Source organism: Nomascus leucogenys, chromosome 10, assembly GCF_006542625.1.
Source record: "Nomascus leucogenys isolate Asia chromosome 10, Asia_NLE_v1, whole genome shotgun sequence".
Lineage (NCBI taxonomy): Eukaryota > Metazoa > Chordata > Mammalia > Primates > Hylobatidae > Nomascus > Nomascus leucogenys.
Genome location: NC_044390.1, coordinates 11902024 through 11928138, shown reverse-complemented (window position 1 = coordinate 11928138; position 26115 = coordinate 11902024). Strand labels below are relative to the sequence as shown.

The 26115-nt window shown below is 45.2% G+C and overlaps 1 protein-coding gene across 5 annotated transcripts in view; it reads left to right on the top strand.

Annotated features, from left to right (window-relative positions):
- Window positions 1-3339: 3339 nt before the first annotated feature.
- The window catches only part of LOC100604623 (suppressor of cytokine signaling 2), a 338229-nt gene continuing 315453 nt past the window's right edge, over window positions 3340-26115 (top strand). Inside the window, exons 1-3 of one of the 5 annotated variants that reach the window (XM_030819847.1) lie at window positions 3340-3579; window positions 5053-5404; window positions 7055-7506. In XM_030819847.1, the coding sequence (XP_030675707.1) occupies window positions 5266-5404; window positions 7055-7506 (591 nt within the window). In that variant the 5' untranslated portion in view covers window positions 3340-3579; window positions 5053-5265. Of the gene's footprint in view, window positions 3580-4194; window positions 4283-4914; window positions 5405-7054; window positions 8538-26115 lie in introns of those variants that run through there. The other 4 variants (XM_030819850.1, XM_030819848.1, XM_030819851.1 and 1 more) reach the window with 4 other exon arrangements.

Below are 26115 nucleotides of genomic sequence, written 5' to 3'. Positions count from 1 at the left end.
CACAGGATGGGAGGTTTGGTGGGGGTGGAGGTGACCATTGAATTTTACATAGGCAAATGTAAGACAATCTTATCCATAGAGAGAAAAATCCAAACTCACCGAGAGTAAAAGGATGACAGTTGAAATAACAGCTAATTGTTATTAAGTATTTGCTAAGTTCCAAAGCACTTTTCATAGATTAGCTCGATTAATTCTCACAGAAGCCCTGTAAGGTAGGGGCCATGATCATCTCCAGAAGAGGCTAAATAAATTGCCAAAGATCACACATGTAGCAAGTGGTGGCAGAGTGAGGATTCATACCTGGACAGCTTAACTTTAAAGCCATGGTGATAATGCATTCATTCATTCATCCATCCATTCATTCAATGATTATATAGGATGCCTACTACATGCTAAGAACTATATTCAGGGTGCTGAACTACAGCTGTGAACAATGCAAGTACAAATACATGAAGCAGAGTTGGGGAGAAAGTAAGTTGGAGAAATAAGACATAAACTAGGTTAGATGGTGATCATGATTAACGAAAAAACTAGAGCAGGGAGGAGACAGAAATGTGCAGGGGGAGGGTCAATTCTGAGTGAGCCAACAGGCAAGGTCTCACTAAGAAGGTGGCATTAAATAAAGATTTGAGGAAGTGAGGGAGTAAACCTTGCAGCTATCTAAAAGAAGAGCATGACAGGTAGAGGAGACAGCAAATACAAAGACCCTGAAGCAGGGGCAAGGCTAATGAGTTCTAGAATTAGCAAGGAGTCCAATGTAACTTGAACAGAGTGATCAAAGAACAGAGCAGGAGGAAATGAGGTCAGAGAGGTAAACAGGCTGGAGTGCAGTGGCACCATCTCGGCTCACTGCAACCTCCACCTCCCGGGTTCAAGCGATTCTCCTGCCTCAGTCTCCCTAGTAGCTGGGATTACAGGCATGCCCCACCACACCCGGCTAATTTTTGTATTTTTAGTAGAGACGGGGTTTCACCATGTTGGCCAGGCTGGTCTCGAACTCCTGACCTCAAGTGATCCACCCGCCTCGGCCTCCCAAAGTGCTGGGATTACAGGCGTGAGCCACCGTGCCCGGCCAGGATTCTTTTAATCAAGTGTGATGCAGCCATCGGGGTTAGAGCATTCTAGGAAGAGGGAACAGCATGCACCAAGGCAACAGGAAAGCACATAAAAAAGGAGTTGCTGGAAGATTCATTTCAACCCACTATCAAGTAGATATTAAACTTACTTTATAAAAATGTTAGGGCCAGGAGGGGTGGCTGACGCCTGTAAACCCGGCACTTTGAGAGGCCGAGGCGGGAGGATCGGTTGAACCCAGGAGTTCGAGACCAGTCTGACCAACAGGGTGAACCCCGTCTCTACTAAAAATACAAAAACTAGCCAGGCGTGGTGGTGGCGCATGCCTGTAATCCCAGCTTCTCGGGAGGCTGAGGCAGGAGAATTGCTTGAACCTGGGAGGCAGAGGTTGCAGTGAGCTGAGATCGCGCCCCTGCACTCCAGCCTGGGCGACAGAGAGAGACTTGGTCACGTCCCCTCCCCCGCCTCCGCCAATTTTAGGAATAAATACCTTTTTATTTAAGCTAAAGTGTGGGTACACCCTTCCTCTAGGATTCTCCATCAAGGAAGAAGAAACCATATTAGGATAATTTAGAGGGCAATTAACCCTAGTAGACATAGTGGTTCTTAAAAGGCTTGGGGCCTCAGACTGTACACAGGCTTCACATGGAATCTGATTTGTTCCTTTATCCCAGTCCCTCACCCAGAACCCGAATCTAGCCCTTCATGTTATAAAAAGGGCCAGAGGTCCAAAGAGGGTAAGTGCCTTGTGCAAAATTATTCAACTACTTTGTAGAGGATTTTAACTAGGGTTCAGTTAGCTCCGCCCACACTATAAAAGGCTCTTTCTAAAAAATGAAACATGATTAAGGACACACGGCTCCAGCGTTAACAAAGCTCTTTGTTAGCTGGGAAATGCCCCCCTCCCCGACTCATCTGCTTATCATCTGCATAGAATTATGTACTCAAAAGCAGGAAAATTATTGAGAAAACCATTGGTCCCCGGCTGCAGACCCCAAGGTTGGGAGCTGGTTCACGTTTCCTCCAAGAACCGGCAGGGGGGGCACCAGGCAAGGTTTGCAAGATGCGCCTCCCTCCCACCCCTCCCCCTTCCTCGCCCAACTTCCCATAGCCACGGCCTCAACTCAAAGTGGCCATTGACCTTTCAAGCTTTTGAGCAGTGATGCAATAGAATAGTATTTCAAATAAAAATGCTTATCGAAATTTTGGATCCGGTTTTCCCGTGATTGTTAAGGGCTTCTTTTAAAAAGTAGGTCACATTTCCAGTAGGTCATATTTCGGGGGCGGGTGCGCAGACAAGGACATGAGTTTCCACTAAGGTCAGGGGGCCTCCAACGGGGTTGGAGGTGAGAATCCCAGGTAGGGTAGAGGTGCGGGGATCCTTCCGAATCCCGGCCCTGGGGCGTCAGCCCTGCAGGGAATGGTAGAGACACTCCCTGGACTGCGGGAACCGAGGCCAGTCACCCAGCCCCTTCCGGGCGCGCAGGTAAGGGCGCCCCCTTAGCAGCCGGCGCAGGTGAGCGGGGCGGGCCGCCGGGTCTACCGGAGACGTAGGAGCAGAGGGGAGGAGGAAGGGAGGAGCCGGGTAGGTGCGGGTGACAAGGAGCCGGAGCGCCAGGGGGAGGGGACTAAGGACAGCTGGCGCGGCTTAAGGAGGCGCTGCTCTCCCGCTCGCTGCCTTCCAGGACCTGATCAAGGGGACCGCCTCCGGTCCCCGGCCGTGGGCACCGGGCCGAGCACGGCGTCCCCACGCCATCAATGTGTCTTAGAGCCGGAGAGGCTGGTTTCCGAGGACCCACAGTCGCTCCTGCACGCCCACCCCCCGCAAATGGGCGGCCAGGAGGGTCGCGTCGAGGGGGCGCCGCCGGGATGTTTAGAGGAACCCACCCCCGTGGCAGGCCAAGGGCCAAGGATCGCTATCCTTCCCTGAACCCGGGCGCTCAGCTGGCCCGGGTACGGGGCGGGCTCCAGCCGCCGAAACGGGCTTGGCTGTGGCCGGTGGCCGGGGACATCTCTAGCTTGTGCCCGAGCACCCCGGGGTGTGGGGTCAGAGGCAGACGGACCTCGGGCGTGCATACCGCCCGTCCTGCACCCGAGCGCTCTCGCCCGGTCTTCCCTGAAGCCTGTGTATTGCGACCGAGCCTCTTTAAAGCGGTAGCGGGGCCCGCGGTCACGTGAGGCCGATTCCTGGAAAGTTCCTGGAAAGCGGCCTCCGCAGCAGCCGGGCGGGGCGCGAGCGGAGCGCTGACTGGGGAGGGAGGCGGGGAGCAAGGGAGGCGCGTCGGGCTGGGAAGTCGCGCGCACTCGCTGCTCCTGGGACCGACGTTTAACTCTTGCCAAGTCTCGTCGCAGCCGCCGCGGCTGGCGGGCCTTGGGCTTTCCCTGAAGCATGAGCCCTCTCGCCCGCAGCCACCCTCACCGCGTGGCCCGCGGACAGTGCGCGCCGGGATCTCGGGCGCACAGCCTCAGGATCCCCCGTGCCCGCAGCTCGGGCGCCCGCGGCAGGTACCGGTAGCGGGGGAAGCCCGAAGGCTCCGCCCCGAGGAGAGTTGCCGGGGAGGGCGGCGAGGCGCGGCCGCGTGCGCCGAGGAGCGGCGGACGGCCTGGGCTTCCGCAGCTCGGAGCGCCGGGGAAGAGAGAGTCCGAGCCGCGGCTCTGCCCCCGCGGCCTGGCGTTGCTGCCTGCTTTCTCCGGCCCCTTCTCGGCGTCTGGAAGTGTCTGGAGTTTCTTTTTTTTTTTATTTCCCCTAAACTGCCATTCAAATTAATAATCCTCCTAATAACCTAATCTCCCGCTCCTCCCCACCGGCCTGCCTCCCGCCCTCGCTCCTTCCTCCCTCCCTCCCTCTCTCCTTCCCACCTCCAGGGTCGCAGCCGGAGGGAAACCTGGCAGCAGTCCGAGGGTGGGGGTGTCCCAGCCCGTAGGGGGCGTCGCGGCGCGGTGGGGGATGGGGTCGAGGCAACGATCCTCGAGGCTTTTGTGTGCTCTCTGCGCACGGAACTCCGGCCGCCGCCTCCGAGCGCGGGGCTGGTTGCATCCCCGGGCATCTCGTTCCCAAATTAAACGTTAACGGGGGAAACAAGGGCAGACGCCCCTCCTCTCCCGGGCCCCTCCCGCCTCCCCTTTCCCCCCCACCCCCCCCGCCCCATGTCCGCTGAGGAGGCTGCCTGGTGCGGAGGCGGCGGCGGCGGCCGCGGCCGAGGTCGAGGTAAGAGCGCGGCGTTGGTGGTTTGCACTTTCGGCAGCGCTCGCGACCGCCCGCTCGGCCCCGGCCTCGGCTCGGAGCCCCGCGAGGGCTGCGCGCTCGGGCCGATTCCTCGACAGCGCCCGCGGCGGCGAGAGCCACCGCAGCCATCCTGGTCCGGGAGCGACCGCCGCGGCGCCCCCAACCCCGCCAGAGCGGGCACCAGGAAGCAGGGGGAGGGGAGCGAGGAGCCTGCCGGGCGGAGATGCGGCAGCTCCCGCACCTCCGCACCCCGGGTTGGTGCCTCCGGGCCCCGCAGCGCTTTAGGGCGGAGAACCAAGTTTGTGTGGGTGCTTCTTCCTGGGGGCCCTCGGGCTGCGCCAGGTGTGAGACCGGAATGCCAATTTGGGGAATCTCTCCTGTTCTTTCCTTTTTAATTTTTTCCACTTGTCCTTGACAAGGGCCTATTCCCACTGGATCTGCAGGTGACTATTTGCTCTTCCTAGGTCGCCAGTCTTTGATTTCAGCTAGTGGCCCTGGGCGGGAAGACACCCTGTTCACCCTCATCCTGACCTCCGCCCCCCACCTCTTCAGCCAACTTTGTGTCTTGGAGCTCTGCTCTTTGTCCTTTCTCTAGAGCTGGGCCAGGGCGCTAACTGGAAGCTTGGGGTTAAATGGTGCAGGAACGTAGAGGCGGAGGAGTCCCTGGGATTTTCCACGTCTATTTCCCCACCCCCACCCCAGCCGCAGGGGTCCAGTTTGGCCTGACCCAACCTCCCGCTTTCTCTTTGTAGGCGATCAGTGGGTGACCGCGGCTGCGAGGGACTTTGTCATCCGTCCTCCAGGATCTGGGGAGAAAGAGCCCCATCCCTTCCCTCTCTGCCACCATTTCGGACACCCCGCAGGGACTCGTTTTGGGATTCGCACTGACTTCAAGGAAGGACGCGAACCCTTCTCTGACCCCAGTTCGGGCGGCCACCTGTCTTTGCCGCGGTGACCCTTCTCTCATGACCCTGCGGTGCCTCGAGCCCTCCGGGAATGGCGGGGAAGGGACGCGGAGCCAGTGGGGGACCGCGGGGTCGGCGGAGGAGCCATCCCCGGAGGCGGCGCGTCTGGCGAAGGCCCTGCGGGAGCTCGGTCAGACAGGTAGGGAGCCGACCGGCCGCGACGCGTGCGGGAAGGGGCGCCTCCCCAAAGACGCAGCTAGGAAGCGGGGTCGAGGTGGGAAGCAAAGAATAAGATGGAAATACGTCCCTTGCTTCCAAGGGACCGCGGAGAGCACGCTCGCAGGGTCCTGGGTCCTTGGGAATGCGTAAGGAAAGTGGTTCTCCAGGGACTCAGGCCTGGCAGAGCGCAGTAAGGGCTTCTTGGAAATAGCTTCTTAGCACGCTGGAAGCTTTACTGTTTTCCGCAGCTGCTCAGGGTTAGGCGCCCGGGCTCGAACCCCGGCCGGGGAAAGCGTCGGGCGCCTCCCTTTGCGCGGGGTGCAATCAGCAAGTGGGTGCCTCGGGCCCCGCAGGCCCAGCAGCATCTGGCTCCCGGGCGGAGCTGCGGCTGCAGCCCAGGATCTTGGCGGCCAAGTTCAGGGACTGACACTGCCGCGAGGGTGGCTGCCCGGGCGTCGAGAGTAGGCTGCGAAGCCCCCGCCGAGCGCGGCTTCCGTGGTCGGCGCGCCCAGGGGACTGCCGCTTTCAAGTACAGTCAGGCAATTTGCGCGGCACGTTATCTCTAGGCATCTGAAAAAAGAAAAAAAGTAAAGTATCTGACAAATCATTCTGGCTTTCCAAATCCGTATCCTAAAAGCTTACAGTTGTGGCACAGCTGAAATTTTGCTGGCAACAGGGGGAGGGAGAGGGAAAAGTTCTCTCGCTTGCGATTCCGGTCTTTAAGTGTGGGCCACGGGCTTTCCCTCCCGGGAAGGCACCGGCAGATTGCAAGTATCCTGGTAATTGTGGGGGTGGGGGGAGCACAAATGTTAAGACTTCTTAAACATGGACGGTCTTTGAGCCTCCTTAGAAAGCAGGGTGGGCCGGGGAGATGGTGCAGGCAGATGAAATCGAGAATGCAGGGGAGAGACCGGTGGTTGTGATTGGATTTGGATTAGGGCAAAGTTCAAAAGAGTTTAGGGAAGATTGTAAACTTGAAGCAGTAATTATCACTTGGGACTTCCCATTTCTTAGTGACTGGTAAGGTAGTCATAAAGCAGTGGACAGAAGCTATTGTACTAGAGCTGTGCTTTTACAAGTACATAGCAGTGTTTTCTACATAGAAGGCTGTTCATAGCAGGCTTTGCAGATTCTTTTTTGTTTTTGGTTGGGGGGACACCAACTATCCAAAAAAGTTGCTTCTGTTTTTACTGTGGTTCAATTACAGGAGTCGGGTTTTCCACTTTTTAAAGGGCTTGGCTTTTATTTCTAACTTCTGATTTTTTTCTAATTTACCTTTATTTTACTTAATGTTAAAAGTGTCATGCTTCATCAGCCAGTGTGTCATGCTGCAAATGTTGTTTTGGTTCATTATAAGAAAATCTTAAGAGCTTCAGAAAGTTAATTTTTTAAAAAAGAAAGAAAGAAAACTGGCTCGCCGTTTGTGTTCATAAAATTGACCCAAATTTTTATTAAATTCCTACTGAAAGTATTTGTGGTGGCCCCTGGTAAACTTTCACTCACACACCACCTTTTTTTTTTTCTTTTTTAGAGCTAAAAAAATTATTGCCAATTACTTGCTCTGTTCTAAAAATTCTTAATAATAACTGTTTTACCCTCTTTTCTTTTTCTTTTTGAACGAAAACCCCAGGATGGTACTGGGGAAGTATGACTGTTAATGAAGCCAAAGAGAAATTAAAAGAGGCACCAGAAGGAACATTCTTGATTAGAGATAGCTCGCATTCAGACTACCTACTAACAATATCTGTTAAAACATCAGCTGGACCAACTAATCTTCGAATCGAATACCAAGACGGAAAATTCAGATTGGACTCTATCATATGTGTCAAATCCAAGCTTAAACAATTTGACAGTGTGGTTCATCTGATCGACTACTATGTTCAGATGTGCAAGGATAAGCGGACGGGTCCAGAAGCCCCCCGGAACGGCACCGTTCACCTTTATCTGACCAAACCGCTCTACACGTCAGCACCATCTCTGCAGCATCTCTGTAGGCTCACCATTAACAAATGTACCGGTGCCATCTGGGGACTGCCTTTACCAACAAGACTAAAAGATTACTTGGAAGAATATAAATTCCAGGTATAAATGTTTCTCTTTTTTTAAACATGTCTCACATAGAGTATCTCCGAATGCAGCTATGTAAAAGAGAACCAAAACTTGAGTGCTCTGAATAACTATATGGAATGCTTTCTAAGAACAGCTGAAGCTAATCTAATTTAAATGCTTGAAGAGGTAGCTAGGTGTTTAAAGTTCCTCCAGATACTTTTACCTGAGTGATGCTTTCCTTCCTAAGGCTGACCAAGACCAGTTGATCCTTTTAGATTAAAAATAAAATGTCTCATGTAAAGGCTGAAGGCGCGTTTTATCGGAATGCCTTGCCTTCTTAGGTTCCTTTCCATTATAATTGTCAAAGGTCCAGGCTCCAGCAGGTGAGAAAGAACTCCTCATAGGAATACTGAAGAAGTGGGAGGAGCCAAGCTGACACAGGCCTCACTGCAATTTGATATGCCTGCTGATCAGAGTCTTTTGGGCATTTTATATTTTGCATTCTGATGTACCTAGGAGTTTTGTTAAACAGATTATGTATGTGAGTATTTATCGCATTTTATGCAATTAACCAAATCAACCAAAAAAAGTGACCATAAAGTCCTGTATTTGTCTTTTTACTACATGTATGAACTCTCATGTGAATGAGTACTGTAGTAATCCATTTTAAGGGAGCCTTATTTCAGAAATATTTCAAACTGGTGCAAATGGAAAAGACTTTCTCTTTTCCTTTAAGGCTAAAGACAAGAATGTCATGCTATACAGGTGCAACTCAATCCCTGTTAATAAAAACCAATGTAGGTATAGGCATTTTACCCTTTGAAATAGCTGTGTCCCAACCTGTTGCCATTGATTTTTTGGAAATGGCTTTAGAAATATCCAAGTTGTCCTTGAATTGTCTAACCATGGACATAAACAGTTGTCTCCCTTCTACTGTGTAGAATACTTTGACTTAATTTTCTTCCAGATACAGGGGGATACCTGCCTGTTTTTCAAAGTGTTTATTTACTGCTGTTACTATTTGATTAGAATGTATTAAATAAAAAAAAACCTGATTTCTACAAGTTGCACTTATTGAGTTCTAGAGAACGTACACTTTCATGGTAATAGAGAATTGCCATAAAAACTTATGCCAAGTGAAATAAGCCAATTATTCAAGAGGTAGAACATTACTTGCCCTTCTGTAAAGTTATGGGCTGTACCTGCCCCCTTTGCAATTTAGAAAGCATGGTTTAGAAACTACAGGAATTGCCAAGTGGCCGGGTCTTTTACAATTTGAATAGGCATAACACTGATGTCCTCTGTGTTTCCAAAAACATGGTTTAGAAACTACAAACATTATGGCATGGCCAGTCTTTTACAAGTTGAGTAGGCATAATACTAAAGAAAAATACGAAGTTTTATGGCCACTTATTTTTTGCTATGTTAATTTGCATAACTGTTATAAATGTACCATCTTTTCTAGAGTTCAGACATTATTCATTTTATGACTTTAAGATTTTCCTGCATAGCTACAATACTATGGTGTGTCACCACAAAGGTGGACCCTGTGTGAATGAGAAAATTCAGTTATAAATTATAATAAAAACTGCTTACTGCATATCTTACCTTATTTTCATGAAGAAGTTGAAAAATGGTTTTGTGCCTGGCAGGAAACATACTATGTATATCCAAACAGCAGAGCCAAACACAAAAGATTGCTAGGTGTGCCTTAGGAAGAGTTTATTTGTGGCCTAAAACTTCAAGAAAAGCTAGACATTTGGGGTCGGATCTATGATGGGGCCATAACCGTTTGATTAGGATGCTCAGAATCTGTGCTTCATTCACCCTTTTTCTCCCACTGACAACATCTGTTTAGTGTTGGATGTTTGATTTTTCTGGCAAAACTTCTATATGATCAGTGCCAAGGGGCTTTGTGGAATTTCTTTAAAGGTCTTTTGCATTTCTATTGTCACTGTTTTGAACACTGTATTTCTCAGTTACTGGGAGTGGGAGACAGTTGTGGGGCATGAGTACCTGTGAAATTGGAAAAAGTTCTGAGTTACTGCTCGCAAGTGACTAATTGTGAGAGGGCTGGAGGACAGCACAAACATCTCTGGAGTGTGCCATGAAACCTATTGCCTTATATTTCAGTCTTCCATATTGCAAGTAAGTTGATAAACATCAGCAGGTAATTATTTTTGGTTTGGTTTTGTTTTTTTACGATGACTGACATCATTTATTTATTGAGTTTATTGTGAACCAGGTTCTTACTCAGCACTTGTATTATCTCATTTAATTTTCCCAAGAACGAAATGAGCAAAGTACAATGATGATAGGAGGTTCCCCTCCTGATTTGTGAGTCAAGAGGCATTCCAGGAATATCCTAGCTCTTTTTTTTTTTTTTTTTTTTTCTGGGAGAGGAATTGGGAAGAGCAAATTGCTGCTGAAAATTTCTACATTGATCCAGACAAACAAGTTACAGCAGGCTGAAAAAGAACCTGTGGTGTTTTTACTGCTGCTTCAACCAGATCAACTGGAAAAGTATAGATACCTTAATTAGCACTGTGCTCTGTGGAATTCTAGTCAGCCTGGCCCAGTGGTTTTTTTCCCCTGAACACCCCTGAAAGGGAAGCTCATAATGACTGCTTTGCAGGTGGGCGGGGATGGGGCTTCCTATGTTATTTAGTGGCTGATCAATGCCAGTTACCAATTATTGGTAGCCCCATTTATACATGGTGGAACAAAAAGTACACTTGTCTAAATTATCCTCACCAAAGCCTGGAAAAATATCCAGTGTTTTCTCCCAATGTAGGGCAATTTAGGGCATTTGTGAGGATATTTATTATTGTTGTTGTTGAAGAATATGGTATACAAGACTTATATATCCCCAAACTCTGAAAATATTTTGACCTCGGTTTCTGTTCTGGGCAGAGATGAGGCAGTGCCGTTTTTCATGACCATTACAGTGAGCAGCGGTGATTGCTTTTTAGGGACTTGGAGATTTTTTGGCACTTTGGATAGTGGAGAAAAAGGCAGTTCAGCTTATGAGATGAGAGGTCTTTTTTGGTGTGTCAGTAAGAAAGTCTTGACTTCATAATAATTATGTAATCCAAATAGGTAACAGAATGGGACAGTTGTTTGGGAGTGTTTATTTTCTTGGGAAGGATTTTCTCTGCTTTTAGAAGCAGGAGGGTAGGAGACAGAGACGTCATCTTCGTCAAATAATCCAAAGGATGGAATGTCCTGAGACCAGGCTGTGCCCTTCTCAGTTGTGAGTTTAGGCACGGGATAGGTGGGGTTTGAGTGGCTGTGGTTATGTCTAACAGCTGGGCTGAAGTCTCCGTCTTTAAGCGGTCCTTTCTATCCTTCAGAGCAAAACAACGTTGTTGTAGGCCTTTAATTTACTTAAGAGGTCTTCTGTATTCTCCTTTCCCGGTTTTTTTTTAACTTCTTAGAATTTTAAAGCTTGAAACCACTTTTTAGATCACATATTATGGATTTTATGGAAGACTTTCAGATCCAGAGGGGCTGGGAGATTTGCATGCTCGCACACACATATACACACACACACACACACACACACACACACACAACCCAGCCAATCAATGACAGAGTCAGGATTCAAACGCAGATATTTTAGTCTTAGGATTACTATTTGTAAAAGTTGCATGCTCCTACCCTTTGTTAAAATTGCCGAGACTCTTCTTTGCTTTCCTGCAAGCCTTACAGTTCTCTTAACATCATGTATTTCTTCCGCTGGGATTCAGAAGCCAGGCCTGTGGAGTACCCTGTGGGATAATTACAGCTCTTGGCCTCCTCTACCCGAGTCTGAAAAATCTGCCTCTGCTGGATTTTATGATGTCTTGATCCACATTAGTTTTTTGTTAATTTTAACTCCTTAACATTTCTAATCTGTTTGCTGTTTTAAAATCCAAAACCTCCCATCCATGCTGTTTGATGATCTGATTTCTACCTCCGCCAGATGTGACACACACCCAGCCACAATGCCCGGGCGACTGCCCACCCTCCCATCCTTACCAGCAGGACCCATTCTTGCTTTTGCCCATTCATGGGCATAAGGGATAGTTAATTCCTGCCTTACTTTCTCCCTTTCCTATCATAAAGTCGCCCTCTTGACTCATCTAACACAGCCCTTCTGGCCGCATGATACTCCAGTGAAAGAGGATAATTATACTCTCCTTGAGTTGGGTAATTGAATGATTTGGACTATCTTAAGATTACATCTCTTTGTATCTCTTTTTGGTTCCATTCAGGTTGTGAAGCAAGTAGCCAGCCCCAGATGCCACACTTTTGTTATGGGCATTTTTTTTTTTTAATCTACTTATTTTTTAAGTATGGCAGGCTCCTTTTTCAGTGTTAATTAACTTCATTTGCACGGAATAAAAATGCCCTCCATTCCTTTGCTTCTGCTGCTGTACGTCTATAAGTAAGAATGATTCTGTGAGAGTTTTGTTTCATTTCTTCATATGCGTGGTTCTTATATTCTCATCTTCACATATTTTTGATTTTTCTAACTTGTCCTCTGTGTGGCTTGAGTTCAGGTGACTTTATTACTAAGGTAATAAAGGTAACAACTATTGTTAGAGTGGCCCCTAAAAGTCCTGGAGTCCCCAGTGTCTGAAGTCATGGAGCAGAGCTGGCTTTTCCTATCTACCCCTTCCTGAGCTTTGTCAGCAAAGGAGGCTGGATCAGCTAAGTGTGCCACAGAGAATAGGACTTACTTCAATAAACATGTATTTATAAAGATAAAACTAACTGCTTTTACAGACAACTCTCATTTTGACCCACATCCTTAACTTACAGGCATTCTGACTTGCCCTAGATCAGGAGTGCATTTTGTGATGTATTATTCACGTGGCTTTGCCTCTCTTAGAGAAAGGCTTGCCAGAGTCCTAGTGAGAGAAAAGGAAATATCACCAGCTGCCTTCTTCTCCTGTCTCAGCATAAATGCCACCCAAGGAGCCCCCTTGCCATGGTGGGGTGAGACTTTTTCGCCAGTTAAACCATCACACAACTTCATAAAATTTTCCTACATCTCCCCAGTTTCCAGTTTCCTACAGTGTTAAAGATAAAAATTTGTTTGTTTGTTTTTGCTAAGCATTTTTTCCCTTCTGTTAGTTTGGTATCCTTTTTCCTGTTTAGTGTTTGGTCCAGAATGCTGCTGTGATCTTTAACATTCAGAAAAAGTCCATGTTAGCTGGGCACGGTGGCTCATGCCTGTAATCCCAGCACTTTGGGAGGCCAAGGTGGATGGATCACTCGAGGTCAGGAGTTCGAGCCAGCCTGGCCAACATGGCGAAACCACGTCTCTACTAAAAATACAAAAATTAGCCAGGTGTGGTGGCACGCGCCTATAGTCCCAGCTACTTGGGAGGCTGAGGCAGGAGAATTGCTTGAACCTGGGATGCAGAGGGTGCTGTGAGCGGCAATCTCGCCGCTGTGCTCCAGCCTGGGCAACAGAGTGAGACTGTCTTGAAAAAAAAAAAAAAAGAAAGAAAAAGAGGCCATGTTATTTCTACCCAGAGAAAGTTGTTTGACTTCCCATTTTAACATTCCCCCCTGCCATCTTGATGAACTTGGCCCATCTTGGGTTTCCAGCATAGTTTGTTTCTCTTCATTTTTATTTCTAGGTTGTGGCCATCAATTCTATATTTGGTCAGAAAGTGTCTTTGTATTTTGCATATTGGATTAGAGCATCTGCTCTTAATTATCTGTAGGAATAAGAGGCAGAGAGAATGGGGAATAATAGGAACCCATAAACACATCTAGCCAATAGTTTCAACTTCCTCCCCATTCTATCTCCTTTGCTAGAACCACTAACAGAAAAATCAGCTGCTTCTCTGTTCTCTCATTTTATTTTCCTTGTCCGTCATGTGATAGGGATGTTAATATGCAACAAACTGGCTAAAAAAATATCAAGAGAGAAAAGTAAGGGAGATGGAGCATCAGTAGTGTGTGGAGGCTCTGAGAGATTTTGTGAGCTCAATCATTATGCATAAATTATTGATAGATTGAAATCAGCCATGGTGGGAGTATTACACCACAGAAATAGGCAGATGCTATAAATTAAGACTCCCTGCCACCAGACAGCTGATTTAACAACATAGCACTGATCTAGGTATTATGTCCTCCTCAATAATTGAGACCTCGTTAGGGTAAGATGAGTTTATTTGTAGCCTCTTTTATACCAAGCCCAGTGCTTAGAGCAGAGTAGGAGTGAACAATTCAAGGAATGATTTTTTTTTTTTAATGTGTGTCAATCTTATATTGGGCTACATTGTCTTCTACTGTGGATCAGGCCATCTCCTGATTCTGTGTCTTTTTCTAGTTACTCTGGGGTATCTGTAGCTACCTTTTCAATTTCTTAGTAGGAAGGTGTTAGGCAATCTCAAAATCATGTGATCATTGTTTACAACAACTCAGCTGTAATAGATCAGGGCCTCTTTTTTCCTTCTAGCTTCGTTCATTTATCTCATTAGTTTTCTCATTTTTTCCTCCCTCCCTCCCTTCTCACCTGCTTTCTCCCTCCTTCTCTCCTTTCTGCCAACGTTTATTGAATGTCTACAGTGTTACTTAACAGTAGGAAGTGTTCTTTCATTGAGGGAGCTCTTACAGACTATGAGAAAGGATGGAGAGGAGGGGGACTAACATTTATTAAACAGTCTAATATATCCCATACCCTGCTTAGCCATTGCATTTAATCTCACAGCAACCTGATGAGGTATGTATGACCCTCATTTATTCCAAATGAAACAGAAACTTAGGTAAAATATCCTGCCCAGTTAAGTAGGGAAGTCATGAATCAAACCCAGGTTCTGCATCTCAGGATACCATATTGTATAGGAGCTGTAATTACATGAATAACTTATTGTAAAATGCATTGTTAAAGGCAGTGTAGTTACTTTGCGGACAGGGTGCCATTGACCTGCTTTGAGGGTTTATAGAAGACAAGCCCCCAGAGGAAGGTATCTTGTGTCTGAGTGTTAATAGGCTGGAAGGAGTCCTCAGACCTGCTGAGTGGGGAAGATCTTTTGGCTGAAAGGTTGAAGAAGAGGGTAGAGATGAGGCTTGTGGGAGGTGCTGTCTGAGGGTAACGTGGGGCAGATCTTGCAGGCCTGGCTGAAGACCTTGGAATTTATCCTGAGGGCAGTAGGGAGCAGAGGCCTGCTTTTTAAATGGAGGGGAAAACAACAGAACTAAGTTTGTGTTTTATATCATCCCTCTGGGGGTCCTTTGGAAAAATGGCTTGGAACAAAGCAAGGGCGGAGTGAGGGAGACTGGTTAGGTGTTAGGTAGGAGGGAGGCAGTCCTTGTGAGAAGATTGGAGAGAGAGTCAGAGGTTGACTCTTTCCTTCCTTGGCTGCAGGCTCAGATTTGCCCTGGAGTTTGGGGCTTTGAGTCACACAGATTGCACGCTTCCACTTTGGGCAAGTTGGGGTAACTGGCACAGATTCTATTCTCAAGAAAGCAAGAGGTCGTGGTGCAGTGGGCACAACCCTGAACTAGGATTTGGAAAACTTGGGGTCCACTCTGGTTCTCTGACCTTGGGCCAAACATTGAATCTCTGTTATCTGTAAATTGAAGAGCCTAGAGCCTTCAGGATTTTTGGTCCCTTCCAAGGAGGTCCCCATCTGCCCAGATGTGATAGCACACTGGGATGGGAGTGCTCAGAGGAGAAGCAGGCTCCACCTATCAGTGGAATCTCAGTTTCTACGTAGATTGTAGTATAGATTTTACCTCTATGCCATAATATATTCTCATTTATTTTGAAAATATACTTCCTTCTTAACTCTGGGTTTTTTTTTTTTTTTTTTTTTTTTTTTTTTTCACAGCCAGCTGTTTTTTATCCTGGTTAGAAGAATTTTGTGTTTTCTTTTAGCTATGGATCTTTGAACATTACCCTATCATTGAAGAGTTTTGACTTGGGTTTTTAGATCTTGGTTGTCATGGAGAAACAGGAATCTGGTGTATGCCAGCCATCATCATCATCATCATCGTAACCCTTTGTATGAATTTTCATTATCAAGGTATCTGGAGGGCTGTCTTTGCTCTGCTCCCCAGCTAACAAACAGATGTGTTCCCAGAAGATGATGGGCATAGGGTGTGTTTTTGCAAGTCATTTTTCCCATTTACATAGATTATTCTTATTTCCAATTGATCCTCAATAGATAAGAGTGCCATTGAGCTTTATTTTCATCTGTCAAGCAATTAAGAAAAAAGTAAGGGAAACAAGCTATAATATACTAAGGAAATTCTTAGATTCTTTGGTAAAATTAAAAGAATCTTGGTGCATGAATGATCCGGCCCCAATCTATCCATCTTGCACATTTGGGTTTTCCTGGATCTCTCTTAAAGTGGGGCACATCTCTGGTCTTGATAGGCAAGGAGGAAGGTGGGGGTAATCAGATGTCTCAAGCAGAGGTGCATCATTGAGCCTGGGTAATGGCTGAAAGCCCCCCAGAGATCCAGTTTGAAGCTGCATTGGGCAGGCCATGGGATTTATTATGTCCAAGGCGTGACAGGAAACCATTCTATAACAAACCAACTCTTGGGCTTCCAGAAGACTGAAAAAAGCTAGAACATTTATTAATGCCAGGCGTTGCATTTGACACTTTATAAGTATGACCTCACTGAAAGTTCCCAACAAATCTCTGAAGTGGATTCTTCTTTTATCACCATTTCAGAGACAAGGAGATTGACACTTTCACAGATTAAATTATTTAACAGTGTCGAAAGACAAAATCACAACAATTTCTCTTAAAGATCTTAATTACCTTTATTTGCAATTCTAGAATTGGGTAACACTTTATTCCATAAAATAGAGTAAGTGTTCCAATGAGCTGAGTGGAAGAGGTTGGTTTTACATCCAGAGAGGAGCGGAAGAAAGCAAAAACAGAACCCAGAGCGGATTGGTCCTTTCAAAGTTAAGTTCCTTGTAAGGTGGGGACAGGGAGACAGAACAATAGAAAAGTAACTGATTGGTTAACATCAGGTTACTCCAGGTTACTTTTTTGTAAGGATTACGGTAGAGGGAACTTCATTATCATGCTGATTGAAACTAGCCTGCTTGGGAAATTAGGCTGTTATCTCTCTCCGGATTTCTCAGAGGGTCAGATAACAACTTAGTTTCAGTTTGGTAAAAACCTCAGCTTGAGTGACTCCATTTTGATTAGATTAGATTTTGGGGTCTAGTGCAAGACCTTAGTCCAAAACAATGACTTTCTTTTTTTTTTTTTTGAGACGGAGTCTCGCTCTGTCGCCCAGGCTGGAGTGCAGTGGCGCGATCCCGGCTCACTGCAAGCTCCGCCTCCCGGGTTTGCGCCATTCTCCTGCCTCAGCCTCCCGAGTAGCTGGGACTACAGGCGCCCGCCACCACGCCCGGCTAATTTTTTTTGTATTTTTAGTAGAGACGGGGTTTCACCATGTTAGCCAGGATGGTCTCCATCTCCTGACCTCGTGATCCGCCCGCTTCGGCCTGCCAAAGTTACAAGCGTGAGCCACCGCGCCTGGCCCAAAACAATGACTTTCTATAATTTTTATTTAACAGGAGGGAAACTTGAGATTTGAATTCAAGCCACTCTGACTCAGAAGCCATGGTTTTCTCACTCTTCTGTTCATTTTCTCAATAAGCTTACAAATGCTTTTAACCTCTGATGCTTGCAGCCAGCATGTACCTCAATATTGTCCACTAGTCACATGTAGGTAATATTTCATCATGTGGTTAATACTAAGAGGGCTATGACCTCTTAATAATGATGCATCTTAATAATGACGCTATTATTGGGACTTTGATTTCAGAAGTAATGCAAGATCTGCCCAAATCCTGATTATCCAGTTTGGAAGAGTCCCTGACATCTGAATTTACACCTTTTCTTCCCTTCTTTTTTTTTTTTTTTTTTTTTTTTTTTGAGACAGAGTTTTGCTTTTGTTGCCTAGGCTGGAGTGCAATGGCATGATCTCAGCTCACTGCAACCTCCGCCTCCCAGGTTCAAGTGATTCTCTCGCCTCAGCCTCCTGAGTAGCTGGGATTACAGGTGCCTGCCACCACACCCGGCTAATTTTTGTATTTTTTGTAGAGACGGGGTTTCACCATGTTGGCCAGGCTAGTCTCAAACTCCTGACCTCAGGTGATTCACCTGCCTCGGCCTCCCAAAGTGCTGGGATTACAGGTGTGAGCCACCACGCCTGGCCATTCCTCCCTTCTTTTAATCTCCTTTAGGTGTCTATCTAGTGCAACCATAACCCACAAGCTCTTCCCTATCACTCCTTTCCTTTCTCTGGAGGTAAATTTTATAAATGATGTGTCCATCATAATAGCCATTTTATGTTGTAGAACAAACAACCCCAAACTCTCGGTGGCTTAAAACAATAAAGGTTTCTACATCTATACACATCTGTCATAATCACCAGGGAGGCTCTTTTAGCCACTCAGAACCAGGCTGATGAAGCAGCTGCAGCACCTCCTCAAACAGCTGGTCTGAGGTGCTGAGCCAATGGGCAAGGAGAATCAGAGGATCTCTTACTGGTGTTTAAATGCCCTGTCACTTCTGCCCCTGACAGATTGGCCAGAACTCTGTCAAATAGTGCCACCCAACCATAAGGGGGCCAGGAAGCACAGTTCTCCCCTGTGTCAAGGAGGAGAGAAACAGAAATGTTTGCTGAGCGAAATGGTGTAACCACCACATATACCATGCCATATATATCCTGCTTCCTTCTTTTTTTCTGCCTAGCTTGGCAAATATGACTTCATGTAAACTTTCTAGGACACGTATAGCCTCTTTAATTCCATTTCTCTTTCGCCCTTGTCTTCCAAAAGTTTTTCAGGTACTGCAAAATAGTGTCTGTCCTTTGTGTAAGCCAGAAGGAAAGATCGGAAGCCTTGAAGTGAAATTATACATAATTCATCCCTCAGTATCTTCGGGGATTGATCCCAGGACTCCCGCCCCCGCCCCCCTAAAAGCCCTGCCAAGGATACCAAAATCTGAAGATGCTTAAATCTCTTATATGAAATGGTACAGTATTTGCATATAACCTGCATACACCCTCCCATATACCTTAAATCATCTCTAAATTACTTAATAATACCTAATACATGTAAATACTATGTAAATAGTTGTACTATATTTTAAAGGTTTGGATTATTTATTAGTATTGTATTGTTATTTTTTATTGCTTTTTTTTCCCTCCCCCAAATATTTTTGTTCTGTGGTTGGTTGGATCCGCGGATGGGAAACCCACAGGTACAGAGGACTGACCATATTAAAGAGCTAGGGCTACTAACCTCAAAAAGTTTCTGAATGACCGGAATTTCTTCTGATCTTCACAAACATCTCTTGGGCTTCCTCACTTGCTAAAATTAAACCTGTCTTTTCTCCAGTGTCAATATTCAAGGTAAATAAATTATGTTCACATTCACTCCTATTGTTTACTGTTTTGCTTAATTGGCTATATTTCAATAATATTAAATAGTATTATTTTCTACCAGTTTTTAATCAGACTTGAAGCTTTTCAGGCACATTAGAGAGTAAATGGACTTTTGTGTGATAAATTGGGTACCTAATCCCCAATTTTAATTTACTTCTGAGGAAAATTGTGTTGTAAATTCTAGACAACTGGTTTGCAAACCCTGCTTTAGAATGCAACCTTTTTCTAGGATAAGGCCTTTTTCTGTAGCAAATTTCTGTATAACGAAAATACCAGAATAAATGCTGTGTTTTAATGGACAATTATGCTCTACTACATTCATGGATCACTATCTCTGAAAAAATTAGAATATGAAAAATGTACTTAATTTACAACTCTACTGAACACAATTCAGTTTTTTCCTTCGTTCAATTTTTTTCATTTCAGTTTTTCTACTCTAAACCAGATTGAAACTTTGCATTATCTTTAACTTCTCTGTCTTTATATTTATTTCCTTCATTTATTTAGTTATTCATGTATTCAATCATTCATTCACTCACTCATTCAATAAATATTTACTGAGCATCTACTTCTAGTCATGAGGCAAGGTTCTGGGGAATGTTAAAAAACACAGTCCCTGGCCGGGCACAGTTGCTCACACCTGTAATCCCAGCACTTTGGGAGGCCGACATGGGTGGATCACTTGAGGCCAGGAGTTCAAGACCAGCCTGGCCAACATGGCAAAACCCTGTTTCTAGTAAAATTACAAAAATTCGCCGGGTATGATGGTGTGCACCTGTAGTCTCAGCTACTCTGGAGACTGAGGCATGAGAATAACTTGAACCCGGGAGGCAGGGATTGCAGTGGGCTGAGATGGCACCACTGCACTCCTGCCTGGGTGATGGAGTGAGACTGTCTCAAAGAAAAAACAAAAACAAAAACACAGTCCCCGACCTCAAGGAGATTCTGTGTAGCAGAGAAACACACAAGCCAGCATGCCATGATACATGGTACAATAAGATAATGGCTGCAACGGAGGTTTCTGCAAAGAGCAGCTGAGCAGAGAAGACCTATCTGGATCTGTCTGAAGGAGTCAAGAAAGAAATGAGAAAGGAGGCAGCTTTTCATCTGAGACTTAAAAAATCAGTTGGCGGCTGGGTGCAGTGGCTCATGCCTGTAAGTAATCCTAGCACTTTGGGAGGCTGAGGCGGGCAGATCACGAGGTCAGGAGATCGAGACCATCCTGGCTAACACAGTGAAACCCCGTCTCTACTAAAAATACAAAAAAGTAACCAGGCGTGGTGGCATGCGCCTGTAGTCCCAGCTACTTGGGAGGCGGAGGCAGGAGAATCGCTTGAACCCGGGAGGCAGAGGTTGCAGTGAGCTGAGATTGCGCCACTGCACTCCAGCCTGGGTGACAGAGCAAGACTCTGTCTTAAAAAAAAAAAAAGAGTTGGCCTGGCCAAAAACCCAGGCAAGGCAGTTCCAAATAGAGCAGACCACACGAAGGTGTGAGAGAACAGAGTTTGTTCCCACAAGTTCTACCACTGTGGGTGGAGCTTCAAATGCAAAAGAGGAAACCAACTAGGAGATACCCTAAGCTGGTGGGCAGGGAACTGAGCACTCAGGGCTTTGCCTGCCTTTCAAGAGTTTGTATTTTACCTGGGAAGTGAAGGTGCTATCTAAGGCTTTTGAACAACAGAGTGACTGCATCAGATTTGGTGGCAATGTGGAGACTGCTCTGGAGGGATGTGACTTGAGATCAGGGCTTCTGAACTTTATCCCTAGACTTGCAAGGGACCCATGGATAAGATGTCTGGGATCTGTGAACTTGGATTGGAAAAAAGTTATACTGTCATTGTCACTATCCTCTAAACTGAAATTTAGCATTTCCTTCAAATACGAATCTAGGCAACGGATCACAGTAGAATTAACAGAAGATGTGAGTTTGTCACCAGGAGAAATGTTCTGATAGCATATTACGGTTCTTGTAGGTATCTCAAAATATCTTTTACACTTATCACTAAACTGAAATTATTATAGATATTAGACTCACTGCCATAAATTGTTACTTAATGAATTAATAAAGGAGCACATCTATAACTGTGTGACAACTATAAAAAATAATTTGATATTTACATTTTAATATAATTTATCTGTGTATTTTATTTTATGATTTAAGCACAGTATTCTGAGAAGGGGTCCATAAAAAAAGTCAAAACTCAACACACCAGAGGATGTGAGTCAAAACTCACATCACCAAAGGAACGTGATCGTTGAGGAGGTCAGTGCATCCTAAGGCAGCAATGGGGAGAAGGAGGAAGAGGAGTTGGAGGAATTTGTGAGAAATTCTGGAGACAGTGATTTTTTTTTTTTTTTTTTGAGCCAGAGTCTCGCTGTGTTGCCCAGAGGCTAGACTGCAATGGCATGTTCTCGGCTCACTGCAATCTCCACCTCCCAGGTTCAAGCGATTCTCCTGTCTCAGCCTTCCAAGTATCTGGGACTACAGGCATGCAACCACCAAGCTTAGCTAATTTTTTTTTTATCTTTAGTGGAGAAGGGGTGGCCAGGCTGGTCTTGAACTCCAGACGTCAGGTGATCCACCCGCCTCAGCCTCCCAAAGTGCTGGGATTACAGGCGTGAGCCACCGTGCCTGGCCTGACAGAGTGAATTTGTTGATAGATTTGGGACATAAAGCAGGGGTAGGGGTATGCATAGACCCCATTTCCTCCAGCAGGTTTCTGGCTGGAGCAGAATTCTTATGCTTGTCACATGTGTTCCTTTCTTCCCAATGCTATCATTATTTACCTTACAGCATGGTTTAAAACATGGAAAACATCCATCCTTTGCTTCCCTCCTCTGTGCCTGCCAGTCCTACACCTTTCTCAACTCTTTTAGTGTTATCTTCTCCAGCTAGACTGCAGATTCTGGGCAGGCAGTGCCTTGCAGTCTGCAACCCCTGTCATATATTTTTCACAGTAGATGTCGAATACATGACTGATAGATTTCAAAGGCATTTCCTGTTTTGAGGTCACCATGTACACCATATTCTAGTTACAGAAATTATACCAACCTTGACATTCTGGGAATTTTTTTTTAATTCCCATGGGTTCTATCATTTGTCTTCTCATAAAATAATACAAAATGTGCAAATAAAAAAAATCCATATCCTTGGGCTGCCTGATTGTTTTTATTAAAGTGAGTTTAGTGATGGTGGGTTAAATAATGCTGTAATCTTAAGCCAGAAATTGAGAATATAGATTTGAAATGTCCTCATTACCTTTTTTTGGTTTTTGTTTTGTTTTGTTTTTGCTGTTGCATGTTCTTGGCAGCAGTGGTTGATGTCAGTATCGTTGCCCACGTTGTAGACTGCAGATGTTGCAGTGTAGCTGAGTACTTTGGTTCGCTTGCTGTAATTCCTCACTATGCTTCTTGTGAGGTCCAGGAATGTATAGATTTGCAGTCTGATGTATTTCGATGATTGCCAGATAAAACTGATGTCTGGCACTTTTTCTAGGAGAAACACATGTAGACGTTTCGAAGTTGATTTGTAGGCACTTAGTGTTATTAGAACTTTGTGGCAAAACTTTTTCTCAAGTGGCAGACGAAATAAAGGAACTTCAGTTTTGAGGGCTGTTAACAGCACTCCCATTAGTGCCAAAGCTGAGATGGTTGACAAAGTACTGGATTGTTAAGATGGACCTTCTAGGCCGGGTGTGGTGGCTCACGCCTGTAATCCCAGCACTTTGGGAGGCCAAAGGTGAGCGGATCATGAGGTCAGGAGTTCAAGACCAGCCTGACCAACATGGTGAAACCCCATCTCTACTAAAAATACAAAAATTGGTCGGGTGTGGTGGTGCGTGCCTATAATCTCAGTTACTCAAGAGGCTTGAACCCGGTAGGTGGAGGTTGTAGTAAGCCGAGATCGCACCACTGCATTCCAGACTGGATGACAGAGTGAGACTCAGTCTCAAAAAAAAGAATAAGCAAGTACTGTATTTGGAATTTTAAGCATTATGGATACAGTAAAATACAGTTTCAGCTACCGATGCAAGACTAGCATCCAAGATTTTAGAAAAAGGCACTTTTTCCCTTTTATTTTCCAGTAACATTTCTCAATCTGGTAACCAGAGAGACTACTCTGGGGTTGAGTTTGATTGCTGTTTACTGTTCTTGTTTTTTGGAGAGGAGAGCAGAGTTTAGGAGAAACGAACTATTAAAAGTTAGCTTCCCATATGGGCGTGGTGGCTCACGCCTGTAATCCCAGCACTTTGGGAGGCCGAAGTGGGCAGATCACGAGGTCAGGACATCGAGACCATCCTGGCCAACATGGTGAAACCGGTCTCTACTAAAAATACAAAAATTAGCTGGGCGTGGTGGCATTTGCCTGTAATCCCAGCTACTCGGGAGGCTGAGGCAGAAAGAATCGCTTGAACCCGGCAGGCAGAGCCGAGATCGCGCCACTGCACTCCAGCCTGGGCAACAGAGCAAGACTCTGCCTCAAAAAAAAAAAAAAAGTTAGCTTCCCAATGTACACATGAAAAGTACAATCCTTTTCTTCATTTATATTATAAGTATTTGAAGAGCAAATTAGATATTGTTAGTGAAGAAATGAGAGTGATTACCTGGTAATATGATGAGTTACTTTTTCTTTAAACTTACTGGCTTTTCCCTTAACACTAATGGGCTGGATAACAAGTTTTTACTTGTTGGCAGTGCAGTTTAGCCTCCGAATACTCTTGGAACAAAATGACTAATTTTTTTTAACGCTTTATTGAAATATAAATTTTAGGAGAGTAAACATTTTCGATTTGGAAGAAGTAGATAGGTTACAGACCTTCAAATCCAGCTTTTTCGGGAGACTTGACATGTAATCACTAGGCTAACGAAGCGCCAGAAGAGAGAGCTTTTATGGTTAGAAAAGGAGGTTTTAAAAAAAAAAAAAACAAGGCTCAGCCGGAGATACTGGAAGCGACTTGACCTTGATTTACATATACAAGGAACAGAAATGAATTAGCCCGGCTAGATACTTCTAGGAACTAGTTAAGGGAGAATGAACAAGATGGGAGCGAGAAGAAAGCGTGTGTGCGTTCGTGTGTGGCTGTCTGGCTGTCTGTCTGTCTGTCTGCGGCAAGAGGAATCTCAGAGTTTCGATTATTTCTCCTTGAAGAATTTTCAAACGGAGTTCCTGCAGGGGCTGGCTCTAGCGTCTACGATGTGCACACACTGTCTCTCAAGAGGGAAGTGATCCTGGCGCCACGGGGTGATGCAGCAAAAGTTCTGTCTGTGGCCAGGGTCGAGTGCGGAGCCCCACGGAGCTGTGGCGTGGCAGCTCCTCCCAGACGCGTCCGGGGCGCCGCTTCGGTCTCCCAGGACCTTATGTAACCCAGCGTCGGCAGCAAAGAGCCGGTCACAGGCTGACCCACGTCAAGGCGTTTCACTTTGGAAGCGCACCAGATGAGTGTGGTATTGAGAGCAGACGGCTGGGTGCGACGTTTTTGCCGCATATCTCATGGGTTATTTTAATCTTTTCACGTAGTCTTAAGGGTCTCACTAGACCGTATATGAGAATGTGGCCAGGGATGTGGCTTCCATAGATTGTCCCGGATAAGAGCATCCCTTTTGTTTTTGTTAATGCAGGGTAAATACAACCTCTCCTTAGGAGCTGGTTTTTCAATTATTCTAAAAGTGATAACATGCTCATGGTTCAAAATCTAGTCAGTTCGGAAGTGCACAAAATGAAAAAATTGTCCAACTCCCGTCCCACTCCCCAGAGGTAACTATTATTAAAAGTTTCCTTTTTATTGTTCCAGAATTTTTTTAATGCAATCGAAGCCTCTATTTAAATCATTTTTTAAATCACACACAAATATTATTGTACTATATTTTCTGCTCTGCAATTTGCTTTTAAAATTTAATATTTGGACTCTCTATATCTACCTTTATCTATCTATATCTATTTATATCTTTATGGCAACATAAGGCTTTGCCTCATTCTCTTCAACAGCTTCACAATATTCCATGATACGAATGTACCATTGCTGATTGAATCAGTCTCCTGCTAGTGGATATTCAGGTTGTTCCCAGTTTCCTGCTATTACAAACAATGGTGCGGTACAAATCTGTGTGCTAATTGTTGCTGTGTGCTTATGGGAACATATATGTTGAGTACATTCTTAGCAGTGGCACTTTGGGGCCCAAGGGTACATGGCACTAAACATTTTACTAGATATTTATTTCCAAATCACATTCCCAAAAGGTTGTACCCATGCATATTTCAGATGGAAATAAATTCTGTCTTTCAAGTTGTACACATAGCTGAGGGTTTTCCTTAAAATACTGTTCATTTTTAAACAGCATATTTTCCATTGAGATCAAATAAACTTGTTTATTTGCTAATTAATAGCCCTTGAAGTTAAATCTCTATTCTAGAAAAGATGTCTCAGAAACCTAGTGGAAAGGCCTCAACAACATCGTCCCAACCTTGATCAGAGACATTCACAGCTATGGGACAGGCACATGGCTCTATGCCTTGACTATGGCTTCATAGACAGCTGTCTTTAAAAACCCTAGGGTAGGACTGAGAAAGCTTTTTTTTTTTTTTTTTTTTGGTATGTGGAATAATATCATCTTCAATTAGTTCTGTTCAAAGGACATTGATTAAGCACAACTATAGTAAAAGTTTCTCCAGTTCCCCACTCTCTGTCCCCTTATCCTGGTTTCCTGTCTTCTCTCTCCCCTTTTGTGTTTGTTTTTTTTCATACCAGTTATCCTCTGCACCCACTCCTGATACCAGATTGGGTGGCCAGTTCTAGGAACAATAAAACTGATTTCCTACAACTGGAGGGTGGTTCTGGAGAGGGAATTAGCTTTGCCTAAGATTATTATCACACTGATCTGACTCTATATCTAGATCCTGCCTCCAATGGGATACTTGATCTGCTATGACTCCAAAATGCTTAAAGCACTCCACCTACACAGAAACACAGCATCTTCTTTAAAGCTCTAGAAGAGAGAGCTTTTATGGTTAGAGAAGGAGATTTAAAAAAAAGACAAACAAATAGGGCTCAGCCTGAGATACTGGAAACAACTTGACCTTGATTTACATATACAAGGAACAGAAATAAATTAGATATTAAAATTAATTAAAATCAAATTTTAATTTAGATTTGTATAGGTAAGACCTATTACAGATGAAACCAGATACCAAGATATGTTTCAAAAAACATGTGGTTC